Raw genomic sequence first — 26,217 nt, forward strand, 5'->3', positions numbered from 1 at the left:
CGATGCGATTTTGTCTGCCCCAGTCGCCTCTAGTACCGTTGTTCTTCCTTCAAACGATGCGATTTTGTCTGCCCTAGCCACCTGCCACTGCTCTACTCAACCACCTCCAATGCCGCTGCTCTTTCCAAACCACTTCCCAGAACAAACATCCTCTTTTTTAAGATCAAGATTGGACTTTCCACTCGGAGCTCCATCTTGACGGGGCATGATAGAAATAAAGATAAACATAGTGACAGATATAAAAATAATTTTTGATTGAAATATAGACAAACCTGTAGAGTTTGTAATTTTATAGATAGTTTACACCGATAAATGATAATCACGACACCGTGGTTGGAATTTTGGGTGTTAACAAAAAAATTGCTTTATATAGAAGGAAGTAATGGCTTTCAATCGTCTCAGTTGTACATGACTCTTTGTTCTCAACTACCATAAACAAATCAACTGACGCCAGACCAGACTACCAGTCTCCCTCTCCCCCAGTTCTTCTTCTGTGGGAACTGGGTGTTGAGCACGGTGGAGTCTGGTCCATACCTGCGAGTAGGACATGAAGGGTGTTCATGATTTTAATTTGCCCTTTGGCGTAAGCTACAATCAAGGGAAAATTAAAATCTCCCTTGGTTCGATTTGATCTCTTCTTCTTCGTGGTGTCTTCGGAAAACAGAGAGCGGAAGAGAAAAAATCAGGGCTTTTGACGCTGTTGCTGGAAATACAACAACGCGGTACTCAGGTTGACGCCGGAAGAGCGAGGTTGTCGCCGGAAGAGCGAGGCCGTCGCCGGAGGAGCAAGGTCGTCACTGTTTTTGTCCAGAAACAGCAGCTCGGGACGTCGTCACTGTTTCTATCCCTCGGGACCGTTCTCGCCGTTGCGAAAGGAGGCTGTTGTGCCTCGTCGTTGCCGGAAGAGAAGGACTGGTCGACGCTACAGAGAAGGGTCTCTGCTGGTTGTGTAAAAGGTGAAAAGAAAAGATATTGGTCTCACTTGTATTGTGATTCCTCTAATTGAAGAAATAAGAATCCTCTGCAGCTCCCGTGGACGTAGGCAATTTGCCGAACCACGTAAAAATTTGTATCGTGTGATTACCTGTCTCTTTATTGTCATCGTTTTGTCATAACAACTGGTATCAGAGCTGAGGTTCGGCTGAGGGAAAAATGATGGCTGGAGACGAAGTGAAGGTATCGGGGATCGAGAAGTTCGATGGCAAGGACTATGGATTTTGGAGGATGCAGATAGAGGACTACCTCCATGGGAGAAAACTCCATCTTCCACTGTTGGGGAAGAAACCGGAAAAATGGAGGAAGACGATTGGAATCAGTTGGATCGACAGGTTATGGGGATTATTCGGCTAACCCTATCGAGGTCCGTTGCATACAACGTCAGTAAGGTGAAGACGACTATGGGTCTCTTAGAAGTCTTGTCAGGTATGTACGAAAAGCTTTCAGCGAATAACAAAGTTTATTTGATGAAAAAGTTATTTAATTTGAAGATGGTAGAAGGTACATTTGTTGCACAACATCTGAATGCTTTTAATACTATCACAAATCATTTGTCATCTGTTGAAATTGAATTTGATGATGAGATACGTGCACTGATACTATTGGCTTCATTGCCAAATAGTTGGGAAGCCATGAGAATGGCTGTGAGTAATTCTGCCGGTAAATCAAAGTTGAAATATGATGATATTCGTGATTTGATTTTGGCTGAGGAGGTACGCAGGAGGGATTCAGGCGAGACTTCGGGTTCGAGTTCCGCATTGAATGTTGATTCTCAGGGGAGATCACATGATAGGAACTCAAACAGAAATAGATCAAAGTCAAAGTACAGGAGCAAGAGTAAGTCAAGGCCTGGTCAGCAGGCAACTTGCTGGAACTGTGGCAAAGCTGGCCACTTAAAGAGAAACTGTAAAAGCCCTAAGAAAACCGAAAATGATAGTGCAAATGCAGTAACTGAAGAAGTACAAGATGCACTATTGCTTGCAGTTTATAGTCTAGTTGATGATTGGATACTGGATTCAGGGGCCTCATTCCATACATCCTACCATCAGGAGATAATGCAAAACTATGTTGCAGGTGACTTTGGGAAGGTATATCTGGCTGATGGAGAAGCCTTGAACGTGGTGGGGATGGGAGACATTGACATTGCACTCCCTAACAAGAACAAATGGACCTTGCAAAAGGTCAGGCACATTCCTGAATTGAAGAAGAACCTCATTTCTGTTGGGCAACTTGATGAATGTAGCCATTCAGTGGTGTTCTCAGATAACACCTGGAAGGTCACCAAAGGAGCATTGGTACTGGCTTGGGGTAAGAAAACCGGTACACTCTATTCAACTACTGGTATGATTAATACTATTGCTACTACCGTTGCAGAAAGCACATCAGATTTATGGCATTGCAGGCTTGGCCATATGAGTCAGAGAGGTATGACAAAACTGATGGGTGGCAGAACATTGAAGAAAGAAAAACTGGACATTGTGCACACAGATGTGTGGGGACCTTCCCCAGTGGCATCCCTTGGAGGTTCTCGTTACTATGTCACGTTCATTGATGATCATAGTAGGAAGGTATGAGTTTATTTTTTGAAGCATAAATCTGAGGTATTTAATGTGTTCAAAATTTGGAAGGCCATGGTTGAAACAGAGACAGACTTGAAACTGAAATGTTTGAGGTCTGATAATGGCGGTGAGTATATTGATGGCGGATTTAAAGAATATTATGTAACTCAAGGTATCAAAATGGAGAAGACCATTCTTGGGACACCACAGCAAAATGGAGTTGCTAAACGGATGAACAAAACCATCAATGAGCGTGCTAGAAGCATGAGGTTGCACGCTGGATTACCACCTACTTTCTGAGCAGATGCAGTCTGTACTACAGTTTACTTGATCAACAGAGGACCATCAGTTCCGTTGGATTGTGGATTGCCAGAGGAGCCCTGGAGCGGGAAAGAGGTCAAATTTTCTCATCTTAAACTTTTTGGTTGTCTTTCTTATGTTCTTGTTGATTCTGATGCTCGTAGTAAACTTGAGGCCAAGTCAAGAAAATGTTATTTTATTGGCTATGGAGACGAAACATTTGGTTATCGTTTCTGGGATGATCAGGGTCGAAAGATTATAAGAAGCAGGAATGTGATTTTCAATGAGAAGATTGTATACAAGGACAAGTCCAGTACAGTTGCTGAAGCAGCTCCTCAGGAGTCCGAGTTTATGAGATTGGATGACCTACCAGAGGCCACAGTGCAGTGCAAAGATGCAAGTGACGGGGAGAGTGGGTCCAGTGCACCCACTCCTATTATTCCTCAGTCAGATCCAGAGCCGTCCACTCCTACAGATGTAGTTCACAGGTCAGTTAGGACTATTCGGCCTCCACAACGTTTCTCACCTATTTTGAATTATATTCTGCTGACAGATGGTGGAGAACCGCAGAGTTATGAAGAAACCTTGCAAGATGAAAATTCTAGCAAGTGGGAGTTGGCAATGAAGGAAGAGATGGATTCCTTGTTAGAAAATCAGACATGGGAGTTGACTGAACTTCCACCAGGGAAGAAGGCATTGCACAACAAGTGGGTGTACCGGGTGAAAACTGAGCATGATGGCAGTAAGAGGTACAAGGCTAGACTTGCTGTAAAGGGCTTTCAGCAGAAGCAGGGTATTGATTACTCTGAGATTTTCTCTCCTATGGTGAAGATCACAACCATCAGGTTAGTACTGTCCATGGTGGCTACTGAAGATTTATTTCTTGAGCAGTTAGATGTGAAAACAACTTTTTTTCATGGAGACCTTGAAGAAAACATCTACATGCACCAACCTGAGGGGTTTGCAATACAGGGAAAGGAAGGTTCAGTTTGCAGACTGAAGAAGAGCTTGTATGGCCTGAAGCAAGCTCCCAGACAATGGTACAAGAAATTTGACAGCTTTATGTCCAGTGCAGGTTACATCAGATGTCAGGCATATCACTGTTGCTATGTTAGGTATTTTGACAATTCTTACATCATTCTGTTACTGTATGTGGATGACATGCTTATTGTAGGGGCTAGTATTGATGAGATCAATAATTTGAAGAAGCAAATGTCAGAGCACTTTGCAATGAAGGATTTGGGAGCTGCGAAGCAAATCCTTGGTATGAGAATTGTCAGGGACAAAGTCAGAGGCACGTTGAGACTCTCGCAGGCTGAGTATGTGAAAAAGGTACTCAGCAGGTTCAATATGGATAAGGCCAAACCAGTTGGCACACCCTTGGGCAGTCACTTCAGACTCAGCAAGGATCAGTCACCTAAGCAGAGGAGGAACTAGATTACATGAGTAAGGTTCCTTATGCCTCAGCTATTGGTTCACTTATGTATGCTATGGTTTGCACTAGACCGGATATTGCCCATGCAGTGGGAGTTGTGAGTAGATACATGAGTAACCCAGGAAAACAACATTGGGAAGCTGTGAAGTGGATTATGAGGTACTTAAAAGGCTCCTCCGATACGTGCTTGTGTTTCTCAGGAAAGAGTTTAGAGGTGAGGGGCTATGTTGATGCTGATCTAACTGGAGATATTGATAGCAGAAAAAGTACAACAGGGTTTGTTTACACTCTGGGTGGTACTGCAGTTTCATGGGGTTCAAATCTACAGAAAACAATTTCTTTGTCTACCACAGAAGCTGAGTACATTGCAGTATCAGAGGTTGCAAAGGAAATGATCTGGCTACAGGGCTTCTTGGAGGAATATGGCAAGAAAAATCAGAAGGGCACTCTCTACAGCGATAGTCAGAGTGACATATTCCTTGCCAAGAACCCAACACTTCATTCCAGGACAAAACACATTCAGATTAGGTATCATTTTATACGATCATTGTTAGATGATGGACAGTTGGCACTTGAAAAAATTTGTGGAAGTAAGAACCTTACTGATATGTTGACAAAGGGTGTTACACTTGAGAAACTGAAATTGTGCGCAACTTCAGTTAGTCTTCTAGCATGAAGACAAGAGTAGTGAGTTGCAGAGGTAGTAGATATCATGTTTGAGGAAGAGGGTGATATAGTGGGTGTACCAGTCTCCAAGTGGGAGAATTGTTGAGCACGGTGGGGTCTGGTCCATACGTGAGAGCAGGACATGAAGGGTATTCATGATTTTAATTTGCCCTTTGGCGTAAGCTACAATCAAGGGAAAATTAAAATCTCCCTTGGTTTGATTTGATCTCTTCTTCCTCTTCGTGGTGTCTTCGGAAAACAGAGAGCGGAAGAGAGAAAATCAGGGCTTTTGACGCTGTTGCTGGAAATACAGCTATGCGGTACTCAGGTTGCCACCAGAAGAGCGAGGTTGTCCCCGGAAGAGCGAGGTTGTCGCCGGAAGAGCGAGGCCGTCGCCGGAGGAGCAAGGTCGTCACTGTTTCTGTCCAGAAACAGCAGCTCGGGACGTCGTCACTGTTTCTGTCCCTCGGGACTGTTCTCGCCGTTGCGAAAGGAGGCTGTTGTGCCTCGTCGTTGCCGGAAGAGAAGGACTGGTCGACGCTGCAGAGAAGGGTCTCTGCTGGTTGTGTAAAAGGTGAAAAGAAAATATACTGCTCCCGTGGATGTAGGCAATTTGCCGAACCACATAAAAATTTGTATCGTGTGATTACATGTCTCTTTATTATCATCGTTTTGTCGTAACAGTGGGATGCCATCGCTTCCATAAATTTCTGCACAGTCTAATTCGTCGTTCTCCGAATTCTTCATGGAGATAGAGCAGAGGGAGAGGGAGAGGGAGAGCGAGACAACCGAGGACGTGTTCGAATCAGTCGTCGAACCCTCCACCTTTGACCCTTACATGGCCACGAGCTTAGTTCGAAACGAGGATGGCTCCCTGACGCGGCTGCCCTTCTTCCCCACTTGCTCCCCCGTCGGAGAAGACGAGATCCCACCTCCAGAGCCTTCTCTAAGGACGTTGTCTCCAACCTGAACCATAACATCCGGCTGCGGATCTATAGACCTAATTCGGCTCCTTCCGAGACTAAGCTTCCCATACTCATCTTCTTCCATGGCGGGGGGTTTATTTGCTTTAGCCCCGCGACAGCGGGTTATCATGTGCACGCGGAAGAAATGACCTGCCGTCTACCGGCTATCGTCATCTCCGTCGACTACAGGCTGGCGCCTGAGAACCCCCTCCCGGCGGCGTACGACGAAGCCGTCGCCGCCGTCGAGTGGGTCCGAGACGAGAGCGCGCAAGAGCCGTGGATACGTGATCACGGCGACGTCTCACGCTGCTTTCTCATAGGCAGCATCGCGGGAGGGAATATCGTCTACCATACGGCGCTGCGGACACTGCAGACCGATCTGGGTCCGGTTGAAATCCGGGATTGATATTTATCCAGCCATTCTTCGGTGGCGTACGCCGAACGGACTCCGAGCTAAGGCTCGCCAACGACATGATCCTTCCGCTGCCGGTGACGGACTTGATGTGGGAGCTGTTGCTACCATCTGGGTCGCACCGAGACCACGAGTTCTGCAATCCGATGAATGGAGCGCCGCCGGCTGAGGAGATGGGAAGCCTGCGAGGAGTCTGGTATGCGGCCATCTGGGGGACCCTCTAAGCGATCGGCAGCGAGCGTTTGCGAAGATGCTGGAGGAGAAGGGAGTGAAGTTGGTGACCCAGTTCCGGGAAGGTGGTCACCACGGTGCGGAACTCTTTAATGCAAGGGCAATGGAGACTCTTGCCATGGACGTCAAAAGCTTCGTCTCCGGATTCAGCAATGGAGTCAGTAATATAACCTTGTAATTAACAGTTCGAGTAGTTGATTGTGAATGATTCGCCGCCTCTTCTTCTACTTGCTTTTCTCTGTTTGGATTCAAAGACATGCAGGGGCTCTCAGTGCCGATTTTGAATAGGGATTCTGATCCTAAGAATTGGGAGTTCTTATATTATAATTAGAAGAATCGAGGTTCAACTCGTGTATGTCCACAACCTTAACTATACCCATTTAAAAAAAAATAATCACACTATTTATAAAATGTCTTTACTTCAATATGTTTAAAACAATGTAATTACTTCATTATATTATCACTATGAAAATTAAAAAAAATTAATAAATTTCAATGATGAAACATGAGATATTAAATATAATTCAGTGATTTAAATTTCATTTTCTTCTTAAAATCTTCTTTACTGAATCACATTTTATGCTGATTCCAGATTTGCACCTTTCTGTTTCGATTCCAACTGATAGAAACTGAAATAACGTCATTCGTACAGTGAATATGTAGCAGTGTTGTGATCTTCTCCTTTTGATATGTATAATTATTGTTAAGTTTGCACCAATATAATTTATCGAGTTCTCAGACTTCATGAACGACAATCCTTGCCGCGTGATCATGGTGACTCCTATAGAGCGACAAGAACTGGAAAGCAGATAATTCCAGATAATACCCAGCAAGAGGCTTCATTCAAGCAATCTCAACATTTTGATCCCAGATTCGCTTTCTAACAGAGAATCCACAACAACAAGTCCTTCACAGTTTCAGCACCCAAGTGGGATCAATCAATCTCTCCAACTGGGATTCAGAGAATATATGAATTGGGATGATTGAAAACTCACCTATTTGATTGTTTCTTCAGCAAGCAGTCGCAGAGATTTGTGTTTATACAGATTCGTGCAGCTGGGAAGTCGTTGGCGGCAAGAAGAGAATAAAAGCAGAGGAAAACCATCTGATGCATTCCAAAATTCAATGCCTTCAATGCAGACAAGTAGAGATCGTGCCGAAAAAGCAAAGAATTCTGCCTTTCCCAGTTTTACATGTTACAGATGAAACAAAATTGAAATAAGAATCTGGCATTCCTCGAGCGCAGGAAGCCGCTTGCCGCCCATTTAGAATTTCCAGAGAAGAAAGAAACTCTCCCGGCGGAAACCTATATAAGTTGAATTTCTTCTGCAAGTTTCTTCAACGGTTTGTGTTCTGCAATCCCAACAACTATTTTACAAGCTACAAAATCAGTTGTTTTCTGTTCTTCAACCTACCCTCGATAATGCAAAGCTGGAGAGACAGAGCAAGGCTTGGCCAACCTGCCACTCCGCGGGTGGTCTACGAGGACTTTCGACCTACCTCTGATTGGACACACGACTCCAATGGCCATATTCTCCTCCTCGATCTACCCGGTATGTTTTCTGACGCTCCCCATTGCCCACATTTTCTTTCTCTATTGAAATGAAATAGAAAAATCGGAGATCACCGCTCTTTGCTCTTGGTTACAGGTTTCAAGAAAGAAGAAATAAGGCTGCAACTGGATAACTTGGGCAACATTACGGTAAGCGGTGAGAGGCGAATTGCACTGAACAAGGTCAGGAGGTTCAGGCAGATTTTCAAAGCGCCGGAAGACGCAAATGTTCAAAAACTTAGCGGGAAATTTGAACATGGACTACTGTTCGTGACTATTCCCAAGAAGGAGGTGGAGAAAAAGGAAGAACCCCGGGAGGAAGTCGCGACTGCTGCTGCTGGGGACACTGGGAAAGAAGAAGAGAAAAAGTCTGAGGAACCGAAGGAAGAGAAACGAGATGAAGCTGGTAGTGATACCGAGAAAAAGAGTGAGAAAAAAGGAGTGGAAGAAAAAGATGGTGAACACGTTGGCACAAGTAAGAAGGAAGGGAATGAGAGAGCGGAGGAGAAGGAAGAAGCGACGGGACAAAAGGGTAGTAAAGAGGAGAAAAAAGAGGAACTGACAAGAGAAGAGGGTAAGAAAGAGGAGAAGAAGGAAGAAGTAAGGAGAGAAAAGGGTATTACAGAGGAGAAAAAAGAGAAACTGACAAGAGAAGAGGGTAAGAAAGAGGAGAAGAAGGAAGAAGTAAGGAGAGAAAAGGGTATTACAGAGGAGAAAAAAGAGAAACTGAGAACAGAGGACGGTAAGAAAGAGGAGAAGAAGGAAGAAGTGAGGGGAGAAAAGGGTAAGATAGAGGAGAAAAATGAGGAAGTGAAAAGAGGAGAGGGTAAGAGAGATGAGAATGAGGAAGATGTAAGGGGAGAAAAAGATAGCAAAGAGAAGAAACAAAAAGAGAGTAAGGGAGAGGAGAAACAAGATGCAACAGGGGAACAGATGGTCGACAGAAAAAGTCGGAAAAATGATGCAATGAAGGAAACGGAGGGGGAGCAAAGGGAACAGAAAGAAGGGATTCAGGAAGCAGAGGCTAAAAGTAAGAAGAATGACGAGGGAGAAAAGAGAGCAGAGAAAGAGACAAAAGAGAAAAAAGATGGAGGGAAGGCAGAAGAAAGTCGAAAGAGGTGGAAAGAAAGAATAAACTGGGATGAGATAAAGGGGAGGATTGAGGACAAAAAAAGATGGTTAGAGACTGATTTCATTGAAAATCTGCTGGAAAAGGCGAGGGAGAACAAAGCACTGATTGCAACAGCAGTGGTGGCATTTTCTGTCGGGATATTCGTCTCCCGCAAGCTCAAATTCAATTAGTACTATCAGTTCCATCTGTAATTGTAATGGAGTGAATATAGCTTACAAGTGTGTATAAGCAAATGAATAAGGACCATTGCAAGACTGCATGGTTGGTAGACAACTTCCCTGCAAAAGGGTTTTCAATCAATAAAATAAAATTCTGTTGTCTCCAGCACTCACAAAGTGTGAAAGTTCTCCTTTTTCATACCAGAAAAAACACTAATATCAGACGATTCATTATCAATTCCAAATAACTTTAAGAACAAGTAATTTCATCAGCATTTTTGCATTTCTCTCTGGTAAAGAGGATCCCAGAGTCTTCCAAAAGTATACATACAAGAGGCAAGCCAACAAATACAGTTCCCTTTTCTTCTTGTGGATTCAGAATCAAGCCAAATGAATCAATCATACATGAGTAACAAATTTTGTTTGTTTAAATTTTAACTGAATAGACTTATCTTACCCCTCAAATTAGGCTTTTTTATTGTACAACAGATTTACATTTTACATGTCAACGGCGGACAGTAAAGGATAATCTTTAGACTGCTTCCCAGACCTTGTAATCTCTACCCTCAGCAGCTACGACCCATTCCTGAGGACCACTGGGAGGATCATAGTGACCAGGACCGATCTTCATCTCTACTCTCTCGTCAACGTTTGCCGCATAAACATCTTGATCTGCCTTGATTATCTTGACCTGAATCATAATCATAAATTTGGAGTTACAAAGGAGAACGTGATTTAATTCTTTCAAAATGAACTTGATGTTTTGATACATACTGTACTCCGACAGTGAATCTTAGACCGATGCCTGAGAGAGATCAGTTTTGCAATTTCATCCCGATAGTGAGAGGAAATATGATCAAAGAAGACAGCAGGCGTTCCAGGATGTGTCAGGATGTAGGCATACCCTTGCATTTCCTTTCCAGACGGGAATCTCCAATGACCCTTTACCAATATTAAATAAATCAGCTAATAAGACAAAAAAGAATCAACCAAAAAGTACTCAAAACAGCACATCCCTTTACTTCAAGTTGAGTGGCTTTTTGTTTAGAACATAATCCCAGCATTAGCAATCACAGGTTCCAAGCACCAATATGACAGGAAGAAAATACAAACCTGAGTGGACCCAGTATCATGATTTTCAATGAATGTTACTGCACGGGATGGCCACCACCCAACAACCCCCGGGGGTTTTCCTTTTTCATCTGATAATCGCCAATATTCACATTTTCCCAGAGCCTGCTCACAAAACCCAGCAATGCAGCAATCAAAATGGTATAAAAAAAAACAGATTTAATAAAAATGCATCTTCAATACAAAACATTATTAACTTGTCAGTTGTGAATGTTAACATTTAATGGAATACTCAGGAAGATACATAAATACATCATTGTTCATAGAACGGTCACCATGCAAAAACTGCACCCATGATGAGGTAATTACCAGGAATCATTCTTCCAACCATTTCACTGGAGATACGGTATATTTAGATCACACAAGCCAGCTTTTTGCACTTTCAGGGCATGAGATTTCACAAATAAACTAGTTATGCTACACATACAAGTTAGATATAAAGTTGGGTCCAGATCCATTCCAAAATGACTAGCCGAAGTTAAGAGGTTCTTTCATTTAAAAGATGATGATGACAATAATAACAATAATAAGTTGCAAAGATTAGAAATAAAGCAAATTTGTCAAAAGACCGAACCAAGGGGGTCAGAGTAATGGTTTTTTGAAATCCTAGGGTTAAGAGTAATCCGCAATTAGTAAAAAATGAGAGTAATTTCAACATTTTCCTCTGGGTAAGAGTAAATTGCAATTTGTCAAAAGTAAGAGTATTTTCAACATTTTATAAACAATATCAATTGAATGAAAGAATAAGCACAAAAAGGTGAATAATAAAGATCAAGGATTATTCGGAAAATGAAGCAAATGGAGATGGTATCTTAGTTGCCCTGTCCTTAGCCAATATAGTCATGCGTAATTGGTACGCTGCATTTGAGCACACCGTTGCCCATCATAAGCCTTTTTTTTTTCTTTGACATTCAATTAGGATTATATGTTTTGAAGAATCCATCAAGAAAACTTAAATTCATGGCATAATGGTTACATACAGGCACAACTATTTTTCAGAATGCACGAGTCATAATAGAAAAGACCCCCATCCTGAGCTATTAAAATCCGGTCATCTCAATCTAAACAAAAATGTTTAAAAATAATTACTAGATGGACCAAGAGGGTCTTACCGCATGCAGGATCCCTTTCGTAGTAACATCAAATGCACCAGCTGTTCCATTTGTAGCATTTATCCAATCAATGATCCTCTGTCTGTGGGCGTCCTGATTGGGATCCATATTACCGTATGTATAACTGAGCGAATCCCAATACTCACCCACTGCAAAGTTAGGCTCAGTGGCATCCATATAATCTTTAACATAACCACCCCAGAATCCTCTCACAAAATCCAGTCTCCACCCATCATATCCAATATCTTTCCTGCATTTCACATGTAACAACTGTGAACAACAGCCAAAAGAAGGCATGTCTAAATAATAATTATAATAATGAGGAAAAAAAATTTGAATGGCAAAATAATGATAACTTATAAAAAAGAGGGAAGAGACAAACACAGAGAGCCTTTTTGAATGGTAATAACACAGAAAGAGAAAAAATAAAAATGAAAAAACATTCATGGAAAAAAATACTGTAAGTGGAGGAGATTCTTCTGCACACAAAAGTGTTGCAATGAAATTGGTTAAAAAACTAAGAAATGGAAAAGGAACTATGAATGTCCACAACCTCATCAAAATAAGTAAGACTCACCCCAAGGAGCATACATTTTAGGGCCCAATTGATAACAAAGGTTTAGTCCCTTCCAACAAAAGAAAACAAGGAAAAGAGCCACTAAAGAGTCATGGACCTTTCATGAGAACCTGAAACTCGTAGAACCACTACATTTAATGAGAGCAGATATGTCATACAGATATTACTGACAACAATCACAAGGGTGGCCTCCCATAACAATTGGCCCCCAATCTATAATCAAAGTTTAGCAGTGAGGAGGGGGGGACGGGGAGAGAGGAGGCCTTAGCCATTAAAAACCTTACTTTTGTGCAACCACTGTAAGGGGGAATATGAACTCCAAAAAAGATCTAGACCACTCTGGATTCATTGTTGTGAGCCACAGCTGCCACCCTTTATGCCATTTAGCATTTCAAGCATTTCAAGCAATCAAGTTAACCTCATTGCCAACATGAGCCTGAGTTTGGCTATTGAAACAAACTGCTCTAATTTAGGATTAGGAGAAGTGCATGTGCACCTGACCCATGTTCACACAAACGCTTATCTATGACTGTCTATTCCTATAGGAACAAGAGTTTAGCTGCATGAGCTTTGAAGTCAGCAAGCTTCGACTTGCACTTTCTCTCAGACAGACACCACATGAATAATCTGTAAGTTAAGCAAACTAGCTAACAAGCTGATCTATAAGGCATACCCACACTTTTTGCTCATAAGCTTGCCCCTGGGTCAGGAGCACAACAGCAAGTGCTTCAGGTCAGTGCAATCGGTGAAAAGAATAGTTATTTCATTGTCTACCCTTTATCTCTTTCCTTTAGATCAAGCTTTTCCCTAGAAAATAATTCATAAATAGAGCTGTCTAAAAAAGGGAACTTGATAGGTACTACTTTGTGCCTTCATACTTTGATGTTTTATGCCGTCTTGCCAACATCCACTAGTATGATCTCTCCTTGGAAATGCAAGGGGATTTGAAGACTGTTCTTCAATTGGCATGCAGCAAAAAGAGAATTATAATCTTAGATGGATTAGCTAAGCAAAGATTTCCCACGCTGTGAGCCTCATATGTAAAAATTTGGAATGCTGAAATGAAACCGTTAACCATTCCCTCTTAAATTGCCTTTTACCTTTCAATGTCTGGAGATCTTCAGCTCATCAAGGTGGATTGAACTTGTGCTTTAGAGTCATATTTAAAGGGGATATTCAGTTCAATATGTCTGCTCTGGCGCCCCCTACCACTTGGTAAGATCGTGCAATGAAGTCTCCTTGGTCATTACTCTTCAATGCATTTGGAGAGAGTCTCTGATAAATTGCACTTTGGAATCATAGTAAGATCGTTTGCAAAAAATAGTAAAAGATTACACTAAATTTTCTCTTGGTTTGATTTCATGGAAGAATTCAAAGATAGTTCTAGGATCCAGAAAATTAGAAACTGCTTGCTGGCCTATCCCCACAAAATATCCAACAAACTCACCTTGGAACCCTCAATAGCCAGCTCAGTCAAATCAAACATCAACAGCAAAAAGGAATCCAGGTCCAGCTAGTTTCATTGGCACGTTTAGAGAGAATAAGGAGAATACCACACGTTTAGAGAGAATAAGGAGAATACCACCCTTACTCCGGGACCTTGAAATAGTCAACACGATTCAAACAGAAACTTGGAACTCATACTCACCCCCCCTTGCAGTTGAAGGAGATTTGAAAGCGATTATAAGCTGGTGGAAAAACAACAGTTACCTTCCTTGGATTCTTGGCATTTCTTTGAGGGAATCCAAGAATTGGTGCATACACATAATTTTTCTAGGAGGCCTGGAAAAAAGTACTGCATCAGCAGATTGTATTGCAGTAAGGGCCCTTCAGTTCTCTGATTGACACGACTCATTACTATTTTGCTCGTTTGTAAAATTTCTTCCTCTAAGAAAATCACAAGTTTCTCATTAAAAAGAAATTTCATCAATGTGTTGAAGAACTATGTAATTTTCTATTGAAAGTACCCTAGTTTAAAATTGTGTGAAAAGAAGGGACTTGTACATAATTTAGTTAGAAATGTGGCATGCATGTAATTGGAGAAGAACTAGAGTGCTAAATTATGCAAGTGTGGCAGGAGTGCAATGTCGTTGGTGTGGTAGGTGTATGAATTAAAGAATCTTCGTAGTGTGATAGTGAGGTAGGTGGAATAGGCACCTATAAATAGACCCTATCACCTTGTTCAACACAACCAAACCAATTCTAAATCAGAGTGGAATTCTATTCTTCTCCCCCTACTTGCTCTCTTCCTTCTTCCTAGAACTCTCCTCCTCTATTCTTCAAATTCTAACACTAGGAAAAAGAGAAAAAGATCTTGCTACCACAAAGGTAAACTTGCTTGGGTATAAATGACCTAGGAATCATGCTTCAATGAGAAAATTAAACCAAGGACATTATAGGTTAGGGCTCACACTAAGAATTTGCAATATCCACTAATATTCATCTGTAGTAACATTGCCATCAAAATACAAGCAAATATTTCCACCCTAAAAAAATCATTTTGTTAAATAACAAAGTTTATGAAGTTACACAAATAATGCATATTAACTCTAGAGAATGATTCATTTCCATTTCCATTTCCATGTCATGCAAAATCAAGAAAATAAGGGAAACTGACACGTCCACAAACCTTAGCCAGTTCAGCCACTCCTTTATATCTTTCCTCACAAAATCCTGTGAATGATCTATGTTTGGAGCAGCATGAAAATTGTCTCCACTACTTTTGTTGCCCCTGCCCTGTATACAGAAAATTATGCAAGTACCCACTTCGTTACCATAACCCAACTTGGTCAAATAATTCTTTGCATCAGCAGAAAAATCACCGGTATTTCAAAAGAAATATGGAAATTTTTTGAGAAATATAATGAGAAACCAAGGATGTTCTCTCATTGTAAGGGAAGGTCTCCCCTCATGTATCATTGTTTGTTGCAATAAAATCATCAATCTTTCAAACCAAAAAAAGAAAAAGAAAACAAGGATGTTATGTTGCATTGAGTTTCTACTTGAATTATTCCAGGGCAGAGAAACTGTCATTTTACCATATGGCCTTGGTTTAGTTCATTAGCAATGTTAAAAAATTCTGAAGAAACCTTACAGAAATGCATACCTGGAAATGTGGATCATCAGCAACAACTGCCCTGTCATCCCAATTCAACCGACCCCCAAAAATGTTCCACACACCATTTTGGTTCTGAGAATGAGCACATCGGTGATTTAAGACCACATCACCAAGGACTTTAATACCCTCCTCATGCAATCTATTCACCAAACTCTTGAGATGTTCCATACTTCCATACCTGGAGGTCAAGAGAGTATAATCATGGAACAATTCTTTTAAGACATAAATCAAGTGATATGAGAAAGATGGGAGTAATAGCAAGCAACTTTTAATTTATTCACTTTAATGCACTGAAAACCCTTTTTTTTCCTTTAGTAATGAGATGCTTTATTAAGAGGCACCAGGCCAAAAAGGAGATTACAATGTCTGACAAGGAGAGCTTATCACAATGAGGGATAGATGAAAGACTCCTTATCTGGCTAGCGAGTCAGCCCAAGCATTGGCCGAAAGCAAAACATGATTCCAAAAGATTACATTGGACACAAGGTCCATAATTTAAATAAAAAAAATGGTGCAAGTGCCAAGGGAGGGGGAATGCTTAATACACCAGTTAATTACTGATAGGATATCACCCTCCAAAATAAGATTGCCTTGAAAGTGTTCTCTGAAAAGCCTGAGCCCATGATCAAGAGCAGGCAATTCAGCAATAATGGTGTCAGAAGTGCCGAAGAGACCAGCAAAGAAGAGCAGACCCCAACCAGTGCTTGATCAGAAAATCCCTCCATAGCCAACAGGCCCCGGGTTTCCTCTGGAGCTGCCGTAAAAATTCAACTTGATGCTACCCAAGAGGGGGGGGGGGGGGGTGTGGAACCCATGCTGTACCTTGACTGGTTTGGGGTCAGTTAAGGAGGCAATTTGCACCCACTTCCCACAGCTGAATCCAGCTTCAATTGCCAGAAGTGCTTCTCAGTAGTCAGCCATGAGGCGATGCTGTTCAGAGCTTTATGGAAGGCCTCACTAGGAGAGTTGGAGAGTTGTATTTGCCATGGAAGTGTCGTTGATTATGCTCCAGCCAAATTGACCAGCAGGTGAAAGCAATGCAAGCCTTCAACATTGTTCAATCCTTCCTAGCCAAAGTCGTTGACAGCAGCTGAGAGAGGAAATCTGGCACAGCAATCCAGAGCGCATAAATGGAGCTCAAAACAGCAGAGGAAATGAGACCAAACAAGCCAGGCAAAGAGACAATGGACCAGAATGTGATTAATTAATTCATCCTCGCAGTCACAGAGATGGTAGGAAATATGTGGTCGTGGATTGGGGGGGGGGGGGGGGGGGGGGGGGTGGGTGGGGGGTGGTGAGGGAAGGGAGGGAGCAGTGCCATGCTTATGGAGGTTGTCCATTGTCAAAAAATTTCCATGGAGGGAACTCCAAATGAAAATTTTGATTTTGTTGGGGGGAAGCCTGCCACTAAGATAGTTGAAACAGCTTTTCACAGAGAAATTTCCATTTGTGTCCAGGGCCCAAAGAGGGAGGTCAACACTCGCATCCACTAAAAGCATTTTTAAAATACCAGTGTATTTTGGTTATTTCCTATATTTTGTTTTAACCTAGCTTATGCTTGTTAGGTAGATAATGTTTTCATTCTATGGTTCAAGTTTCATTCAAATAAGAGGTTTATTTTAGGAGATTGGTGATTTTTTGTATCTAGGGGCATTTTTGTCCTTTTCATAGTTATCACTTAAACCCTGAAATAAAAAGGAGAAGCTCATGCCTTTCTGGCACGAACTTCAACAGCAGCCTAGGCTGCTTGCTGTTCTCTTCTTCTCCCCTCTTATTTCTCTCATTTTCTTCCTCAAATCTCTTAATTTTCATGTTATCAAAGCAATAATGCCAATCTTGGGCAGATTTCTTCCAATTTTGTGGATCTTTTCTCAATCTTCAGCAACTCCATTGAAGGTTCTTCCAATAAATTTGGACTGGTTGGGTAAAAATCTCACCTTTTCCCCTTTTCTGCCTGCCATAACCTCTTGGTTAGTGGCTACTACTGTTAATTGAATGACTATTGGGATTTGAAGTCATTCAATGCTCTCTACTTGAAGCATAGCTTCATTCCTGCCTGCATCATACCCAATACTGCTTCCATCGTCAACCTAAAAGCCTATGTCATCCTAATTTCATGTAGTTGGTTCAATTTGTGGTCTTAATTGTTGACTATGAGTACTCTGGATTGCTAATTGGATACATTAATTATTGTTTTCCCCTAGATGAGTTGATATTCGGGCCCACTTGCCTTTGCAGGCAAATTAAATCGGGGAAAGTGATTATACTGCTTATTGACACCATATTGAGTTAAATTGTAATTGTTTTGTAGAATTGAATGATTGAATCCAGCACACGAATTGTTGTCCAAAGAACATCTGAGAGCTCAGACAGAAAACACTCTTAGCCTATTCAGATAACTACAATCCAGTTGAATGGATCAAACTATGTGAATTGGTCAAAGTTTGTTTTGATGTATTTGAAGGCTAGAAGGATGGCCAAATAAATTAAAGATGATCCCCCTGTACCAATTATTGAAGACAGAGAAGCAGAAGACAATCTAGTTATGACCTGGTTGATGAACAACATGGAATCACAATTTCGTCACCAGATTTTGAGTTGTAGTACAGCAAAGGCAATGTGAACTACCTTGGAGTCTATTTTATCTCATGAAAGTAATTTGTCTCAGATCTATGAATATTAATATGAAACACAGGGATAGATCAGTGACATTATTTCACTCAAATGAGGGGGGAGTTACAAGAAATCAGCACCTTTCATCCATTTACTGCAAATGTCGAGGATATTCTTAAGAAGGAGAATCAGATTCAGGTAGCTAGGTTTCTAGATGGTTTGGGCTCTGAGTATGATACCATTTGAACCTAATTATTGGCAAATAAGGATGTAACCACCTTAGAGCACCTTTAATAGAGTTTTTCGAGTAGAAGGTGCAGTAGTAGATAAACATGATATAGATGGAAGTTTATCAGATGTTACTGCTCTTAACCTTCAATAATCTACTGGTAAGCCTGATGGTCAGTTTCGTGGTGGGAATAACAAAGGTCGAGGTTGGTCTTTCTCTACCCGTGGTCAGGGTAGAAACGATTAGAGGGGTTCAAAAATGCATTCACCATGGTTGGTCAAACCATATTTTTTATATGTGTTGAGAGAAATTTGGTAAATTTACCTGGGCCAATTCCATAGTCATAGAAAAAATATCACTTCTCCCACTTGGTCTTATAAAGAGATTTAATAGTTAGTACAACAACCAATTGACTGCACCATCTACTACGTCTCCTACTACTGAGTCTCATCCTTTATCCTATACAAGTGCCACAATGACAAGTATAGGTATGACCGCACTGAATGTATCTCATTCTCCCTCTTGGATCATTGATTAAAGAGCCTCTACCCACATGTCAAGTATGTCCTCCTTATTTATTTTTTTGAAAGGTAAGTATGTCCTCCTTATTTCAATATATTAATCCTTCTTCTTCATATCATTGAGTTACTTTAGTTGATGGGTCCACCTCTCCCATTTAGGAGGATGGTACTATTTCATACTACTCAACAAATGTCCTTAGACTCAATTCTGTTTGTTCCAAAGTTTTCAATCAATCTTTTATTTAAAAGTCATATTATTAAGTCTTTAAATTGTTCAGTAACATTTATCTTACTACCTGTGTTCTTTTAGGACCTGCAGACGAAGAAGACGATTAGTTTTGGAATGAGAAGGGAAGGTTCTACTTGTTGGATAATGTTTTTGTTCCCCGAGCTTCAGGATTTTTAGTTTACTAGGTTTTCCTGGATATAAACTCTTGCAGGTATATGTGTTCAAATCTACTGTATAATAACTAAGGCAGAAAAGAAAGTTGATAATGTATATGATAGCGTGCCTGTAAAAAAAAAATGTATATGGTAGCACACAAAAACATATATAATCTTTGAAGAACTCAAAAAAGCTGCAGAGAAACCAGCAATTAAAATAACAGATAAGAAGGGCATAAATTCCTAAGTGTTACCTGGAATTCAAGTTATATAAATCCCTTGGCATGTAGCCCTCTGGTGACACAGACTCTGTGGGTGGAGGTAACCATACTATAGTGAAACCGAGTGAAGACAACTCCTTTGCTTTGTCATCAAGTTCCAAATACCATCTTCCTGATTTGTGAGATTCCCAATTAAACCCCTGACAAAGTATTTCATATCCCGAACCTGTACCTGAACATATCTTTACAGGAGGTATCATTATCTCTGTACCAGATGCAGGTTCTGCCACAAACGTGGGCTTAGAGCTTCTAAAGATGCTATAAGCTTCTGCAGCAAGCTTCTCAATTTCTTGAAGGATCCTTTCTTGGGCAACTTCGAGCTTTGACTCTGGGATCTTATCTGAAGAAATATCACTAACCAAATTCCTTATCTCCTTGATTATTCCATCCGTATAAGCACCACGAGAACTTGCATTATCTGCCTCTTCAATCTTTTCAGATGCAGAGGTAGGGGCAGATTTGGCTACTTCAACAGTATTCTGTGGGTCAGCATTATGCACTTGGGTGCCACCAAGAGGGACAAGGAAATCACTGCCCTTGTTATTCAACCAGGTGTACTCATTAATCTTGAGGACGAAAAGCAATCCTGCAAATTCCTTATTGAGAGAGAATGATCCCCAACTTCCATCACCAGTCCTTTTTGGCTGTTAACAGAGTTCTTGGTAATGTAAGTAATGAATGCAAGTAGAAGTTAGGTGTGCATTTAATTTTATTTAACTTAAAACTACAGCTATTTTTAATAACTATTTTATGAATTTCAACTATATTGTTGAAAAATAAATGTAAAAAATAGAGTGATTTTTACATTTTTTTTTTACTGTTTGTCTCACACACAAGACCATAAACCTGGTAAGACTTGGCCAAGACTTCACATTAATTTCCCTGCCCCTATGAGGCACTGAGCCAAGGCTCAATCGTGAAAACTAACAGACTGCATCATGCACATATAAAAAGGACACATAAGAGAAATGATAATTTATCCAAATCCCTATCTACTTTAATTTTTTCAGGAATTTGCAATTGAATTTGGGCATCTTGAGATCTGACTTATCTACAACACTAACCTTGGGATTTTATCAGCAAGGTTCCTGTTTTCCATTGACCTATGATGTGGGGAAACTAGTTGTCATTATACAAGTAACAAAATGGGTGTACTTCTCCTTTTGCATCCAATAACGGGTACAAAATTACTCAAAAGCAAAGAAGTAAATGGCATTTCCATTGCATAGTCTAGTTGTATTTGTCATGCAAAATAAATAAATAAATAAATAAGTCAAGTTGTTTCCAGATCTGAGTACTTCACGTGCATGCAGTCATAGTAATAAGAAACATGGTTTTCTAAATGAATACCTGTAATACCGTCTGAAGAGCCTTTTTCCTGAAGCTCTTAGTTCCAGGTGGATGTGGGCCATCAGGTATCTCCCAATCCTCCGTATCTCTGACTCTACTGACACCCCAGTGAACCACAACTTCTCCAGGTAGATCGGTATCAAAATGCACAAGATTCTTCAGCACATCTACACTGCGCTGAATGGATACTGTCAAAAAGTTTGTAACTGGCTCTTCCTTTAGGATGGAATATTCCTCATAGAATCCCTCAAGATGCTGATTCTGCTGCTTAGGACTTTTTGCTTCACCAGCATTATCCTCAGCTTTTGATCGAGATCCTTCAGGATTGAACATAATGCTGTATATCTGACCTAAAGCCCCTGATGTTCAAGAGAACCTGTCAAATGTCAGTAATTACCTTGTTGGCTAAGTATTCTCACAGGACAAGATAGTCAAATAAAGTTAAATTTCTTATACTCTTCATTTTGAAATAAAGGGGAGTAGCAAAAAACTAAATGATGATATCCCACATGCAATCATGACAAGATTTCACAATTTTATTGTGAAAAACTGATTCTAGCCACAATCATCTTTTTTGGAAATTGAAGTGTCCAGCATGTCAAGGCAATGTCTCCTTACGCCGAGAACGATTTGTGCTTGTTTTGTATTTGATTTGTCCCAATCATCTACATTCTATTACTCTTATGTGTCTTCAGGTAATTCTAGAAAACTCTGGCTATTTTCTTGAAAATCTATGAGATACTGCCTGACCACCCAAAACAGTAATGCAGAGAGAGTGCAAGACAAAGTAACAGATGCCTCTACTTACTCTCATGGTAGACATGGCAATTTATAAAATATTTAAACTAAATTAATTGATTAATAAAAATATATGTATGTATATGTATGTATATGTGTGTGTGTATATATATATATATATATATATATATATATAGAGAGAGAGAGAGAGAGAGAGAGAGAGAGAGAGTAATATCATGCTACTTTGAGAAAGGCTCAGCACTTTGGCAGAAGTAACTAAAGCATCACCTCACCTACAGGAAGGAGATAATAAAAATACATCTTCATAAAAAATAAAAATAAAACCTACAGGAAGGAGCAAACCTATGTTTATCAAACCACCTCAAAGCTGATGAAATCTTGTCAAAATAATAATAATTTAAACCAAACTCAGAACATCAAAACAAATAAAGATTGTTTAATAAAATTAATCAAGTAAGATAACTCAAGCTGTCTACAACTCAAACAAATGACCTCAATTTTCTAAAAGATGGATCACACACTCAGTTTATTTGTGAAATCAAATAACCTGGCCAGATACTGAAGCCTTTTGCTCCACCTACAGTATTTTTATTTTCTTCAAGACAACCTGAAAGTTGTATTTTGAAGTCTCTCCCTCGGTGCTGAAACCAGGCTCCTGTTTCCTCTTCCTGTATTTAAAAATAAAAATAAAAAGCAAAAGAAAAAGACATTTGTTCTTAGAGGTCTCAAAAAAGTCCAAACTCCCAAGCAGGCAATACACACAGAATGTAGGACAAAATCATTTAGAACACTCACAAACATTTCCAAAACTGAAAATACAATAATGTTTAGTTATAAGCAAGCACATATGAAGCACTCCTCAAGATGCTCACTAGATGAAGTTTTGGCAGCAGCAATTGAACTATCATAACTGACATAGCCAAAATCCACCACGGCATGGCCAAAAAATGCACTACAAACTTTCATGTGTTTGCCACATTTGCCTGCATGACTACATTGATGCACACTGTACACTCTAGGAGGAGAAACTTCAGTAGTGCCCACCACATCTTGATAGCATAAGCACCCAAAACTTTTTGGTAAAACACTGAACACAATGAAATGGAAATGCTTCAATAAGGAAACATTTCAGTAAGGATGCAATCCTCACTAGAGCATTCAGTGTTTCCTGAAGTGTAAATGCATTCCTGGGCAAGGCAAGCGCATGCTTCCGTAAGCAGTCAAATGAGCATCAAAGCATGCATACATACACACCAAACATATAAATGAGATGTGGCACATATTTGGACATCTCAATGGATTTTCAGCTATGCACGTAGCAGATAATCAAGGCACCTTTCAGGGCAAAAAGACTCCAAATTCCATGACCATTTATTGCAGTTGCCATTATATTTAATGTGGAGATGAAATGCTTTCTTTTGTTTGTTTTGATCTATATTTGAATTATAGGAAGAGCGTATTAGAAATGCTCTTCCTATCTTTTGATTCATGTCGTGAACTTCTGTGCCTTCTAGGTTGCATTTTCTACCACATCAAATATGGTCACGAAATAAAACATACCATAGGTTCATGCAGTCAAGGACACTTATCATAGTGAATATGTTACATAACCCCATCTAAGGGAAACCTTAAGAAGCATAGTTTTGTTTCTGGACATTGCTTCATAGATGTGTTAGCAAGCCAGTTACTAGACAAATCCCATCATTTCCCAGTTTTTTGCTTCTCCAGATCTGATTGTAACTATGTATCCCACTTTAATTGTCATTTAAAATTTAAGGTCAGAGAACTAGAACCTTCAGTACAAAATTTATAGCCGCAATAGAACTGTCAACGTCAAAATTGATTTGTACTGAATGAAGCAATTGCCCTTCCAAAGTAGTTGAAGATTTGCAGAGTGGTGTTTCTATCGCATAGTCCTGAAAATGAAAGGAACAAACAAATAACTAATGTAAATTTCCAGGATTGTCAATAAGCCAAGTGAGCCAAGCACTTTCTGAGCTCAAGGAAAATGCTCTAGTCCAAGAAGGACACGCACACACACATAAAAAAAAAAAGGCATTCCAATTTCCAACCATTCTTTCAAATATTTATTGGATAGTAAATATTTATTCGTCCCATTCTATCAAATCTCTTTCTCAGCTGTGACAGGGTTGACTACATGAAAGTTAAGATACATCAAATGGTTTATACTGGCCATCAACCAATCTGAAACAGCCCTCTTTTCCCCGGAATTGAGAATAAAAATTAAATATTAACTGGAGGGGTTCATTTTCAAAAAAAAAATTCCTACAAGGTAAGCATACATTTCATATGCATGCAAGCAATTGGGTGACCAATGTAAGTGCCTCGGAAACACCTGGGACAAATGACCTAACAGACAACAGTGAATGAACTGCTCGTTATTTAAAAAACTCCCATAGATCTGATGGCCTTTGTCCAACACAATGACAAAGACTTCTCAACTATGGTCATCCATCTTGGCAACCATCAGGTGGCAAGCGCAGGCCACCTACACAGCCACCTGTGCAAAAATGTTGCTCTCAACTTTCGTTAGAACAGATCATGTCATAGTAGAACATCCATGCTCCAGCACGGCCACTAGCAAGAAAGAAGAGAGGGATCCATGTATACCTTAATAGGAACAGAACCTGCAGGTCTCATTTCAGGAGGAGCTTGGTCCCACTCACTGCAAAGTTCCAAAAATTATCTCAGGCTTCTCAGGAAGAAAAAATTAATCATACCAAACCCCAAAGATGACAAACATCTACTTTCATTTCCACCCCGTTAATCTTATAATGATTGCCAGTATCTTTTAATAACAAAATTGCTAATGCTAATATACCTCAAAGTAATCTTTTAATTATATAGCCTCCATGATTCAGACCCATGAAACATGATAACTGCACTGATCATTAGACACAAAACTTTCATACATGGCTAACACTGAAATCAGTTTTAGGAATTGTAACCAACCCAAGGAGGAGCTCAAATAAACAAACATGTAATCCAGTTAAATCTGGTTTTAACTGTCACGGCCAAGCAAACTGTTGAAGAGCTCCACAGTACCGCCGCTTACCTTCTCTACCTAGCAGTATCCATGCTATTCAACATTTAACTTAATAAAAGTAAAAAAAATTAAAATGCATAAAAATAACGCACTTTCCATTATCATCGGCATAAGTCACACCCCAGTGCAGAATCCATTTCCCCGGAAGATTACACCCCACAGTCAGTTCCCTATTCTTCTCATCACTTCCTCGAGCCAATCTCACTGAAATTCTCCCCTCTACCTAAAGATTACCAATCAGCAGAGGTTCAGAACAATGCCCAAAAAAAACAAACAAAAAAAAGGTAAACATAGAAATAAACAATTAACTAGGATGTATCTCCATTTACTACTTGTTCCCACTCACAGTTTGTGTCCGCCTCAGCGGAAATGTTTCCTTGAACAAGACAGGAGCATCCGCGTCAGTTTCCACTGAAGCCGCCTCTGTGAGACTTGACTTAATTACCGGAAGAATCAGATACCGCGAACTAAATTTACAGAAGCGAACAGAACCACTGAAGAGAGAATAATCAGGGTATTTGAAGGAAGAAAAACCCAACTTCTTCTTGGATTTCCGCGACAGCTTCGAGTTCTGTATGTCAGAGAGGCGGATGACAGGCTTCAGCCGCACGGACGACATCTCCAGAGATGCGAACAAGAATAAAGGATCTGAGAGTGGCAACGGGTTAATTATACAGGTTAACGGATATTTAGGAGTTCATGTGGCTATGGGATTCATATATAAAGCTTGTCGGAGATCAACAATTAAAAAGGTATAATGATGAAGGCGTAAACTCCGAGTTACGTATCGTGCTGCAATGTCACACTTTTTTGGAGAGAGAAATGACTGCAACTTGATTAAAAATCCTTCAAACGAGACACGACGCGATTTTGGAGAGAGTGTCGGTGCTGCCAACGGAGACAACCCTGTTTATTTTGAGAGTAAACGACGAATTGGTGTACTGTGAGTGGCCTGCATTGTCTCTGTGGGCGTGGAAATAAATTATCTAAGCATATCACTTGGGTTCAATTCTCATAGGGTTTTCTCTAATTTTATAACTTTGTTAATTTTCATGTCTTATATTGCATGCTTTTGTTTTTTAGAAAATTATTTGTTACAATGCTACATGAAGATCAAAGGAGCCATGCATGGGTTTAAAGTTTACGTAGCCTCGTGCCCTCCCTTACCCTAGAGTTGGAGTCTGGTTGCAGTTAGGGGTGACTTCGAGCATAACCGAACTCCAACTTATATATGTTCAAGTTTGACTTGATCTAAATAGTTTGAATTCTATTTTAGCTTAGAGCCAAAAATTGGAATCTTGCTCGGGCCTAAAATCTTTAACCAAGTTTGAACCTGAGTTTAAGTCGGGTTTGAGCTCTAACCTATATTTAAAATTTTAAAAAATTAAATAAAATTACAAAAAATAAAGATAATATTAATATAAAAATGGTACCATTGAACTTTTTAAGGTATTGTAGAGGAATCCAAAACTTTGTAATAGAGCATATTATTTTATAATAACCAATTTAATAGACTTAAAAGTGAGAGCAAATACCTCCATCAATAATATTTATTTTAGTAACAAACAACAACATTAAATATTGAAGCACCTGTGACGAAAACAATTAGAGTAAAAGGTATTTTCATAAAAATATATATAATAACGAGTTGGCTCACGAGTTAGTTAAT

General features: G+C 40.1%; 2 protein-coding genes and 1 pseudogene across 2 annotated transcripts; 2 read left to right on the forward strand and 1 right to left on the reverse strand.

Annotated features, from left to right (window-relative positions):
* The first annotated feature begins 5,271 nt into the window (after positions 1-5,271).
* LOC137935472 (probable carboxylesterase 8) lies at positions 5,272-6,742 on the forward strand (annotated as a pseudogene).
* Positions 6,743-7,987: 1,245 nt separating this feature from the next.
* On the forward strand, positions 7,988-9,418 carry LOC137935473 (protein RESTRICTED TEV MOVEMENT 2-like). Its single transcript, XM_068780122.1, has 2 exons — positions 7,988-8,117; positions 8,214-9,418. Exons 1-2 carry the CDS (start codon positions 7,988-7,990, stop codon positions 9,416-9,418), a joined length of 1,335 nt encoding a protein of 444 aa, XP_068636223.1.
* Positions 9,419-9,670: 252 nt separating this feature from the next.
* On the reverse strand, positions 9,671-25,416 carry LOC137934056 (alpha-amylase 3, chloroplastic-like). The gene is made up of 13 exons (XM_068778256.1): positions 24,895-25,416; positions 24,641-24,771; positions 24,113-24,167; positions 23,275-23,397; positions 22,029-22,149; positions 20,723-21,081; positions 19,346-20,016; positions 15,333-15,522; positions 14,856-14,962; positions 11,650-11,899; positions 10,520-10,642; positions 10,181-10,348; positions 9,671-10,097 (listed from the first exon to the last, which is right to left on the reverse strand). The coding sequence occupies exons 1-13, from the start codon at positions 25,165-25,167 to the stop codon at positions 9,939-9,941; spliced, it is 2,730 nt and encodes a 909-aa protein (XP_068634357.1). The 5' UTR covers positions 25,168-25,416; the 3' UTR covers positions 9,671-9,938.
* Between the last annotated feature and the right edge of the window lie 801 nt (positions 25,417-26,217).

The sequence above is a fragment of the Aristolochia californica genome, unplaced genomic scaffold (genome assembly GCF_029961685.1).
Source record: "Aristolochia californica isolate CCGP_79_NKW_82.1479 unplaced genomic scaffold, dmAriCali1.0.hap1 SCAF_6, whole genome shotgun sequence".
Taxonomy (NCBI): Eukaryota; Viridiplantae; Streptophyta; class Magnoliopsida; order Piperales; family Aristolochiaceae; genus Aristolochia; species Aristolochia californica.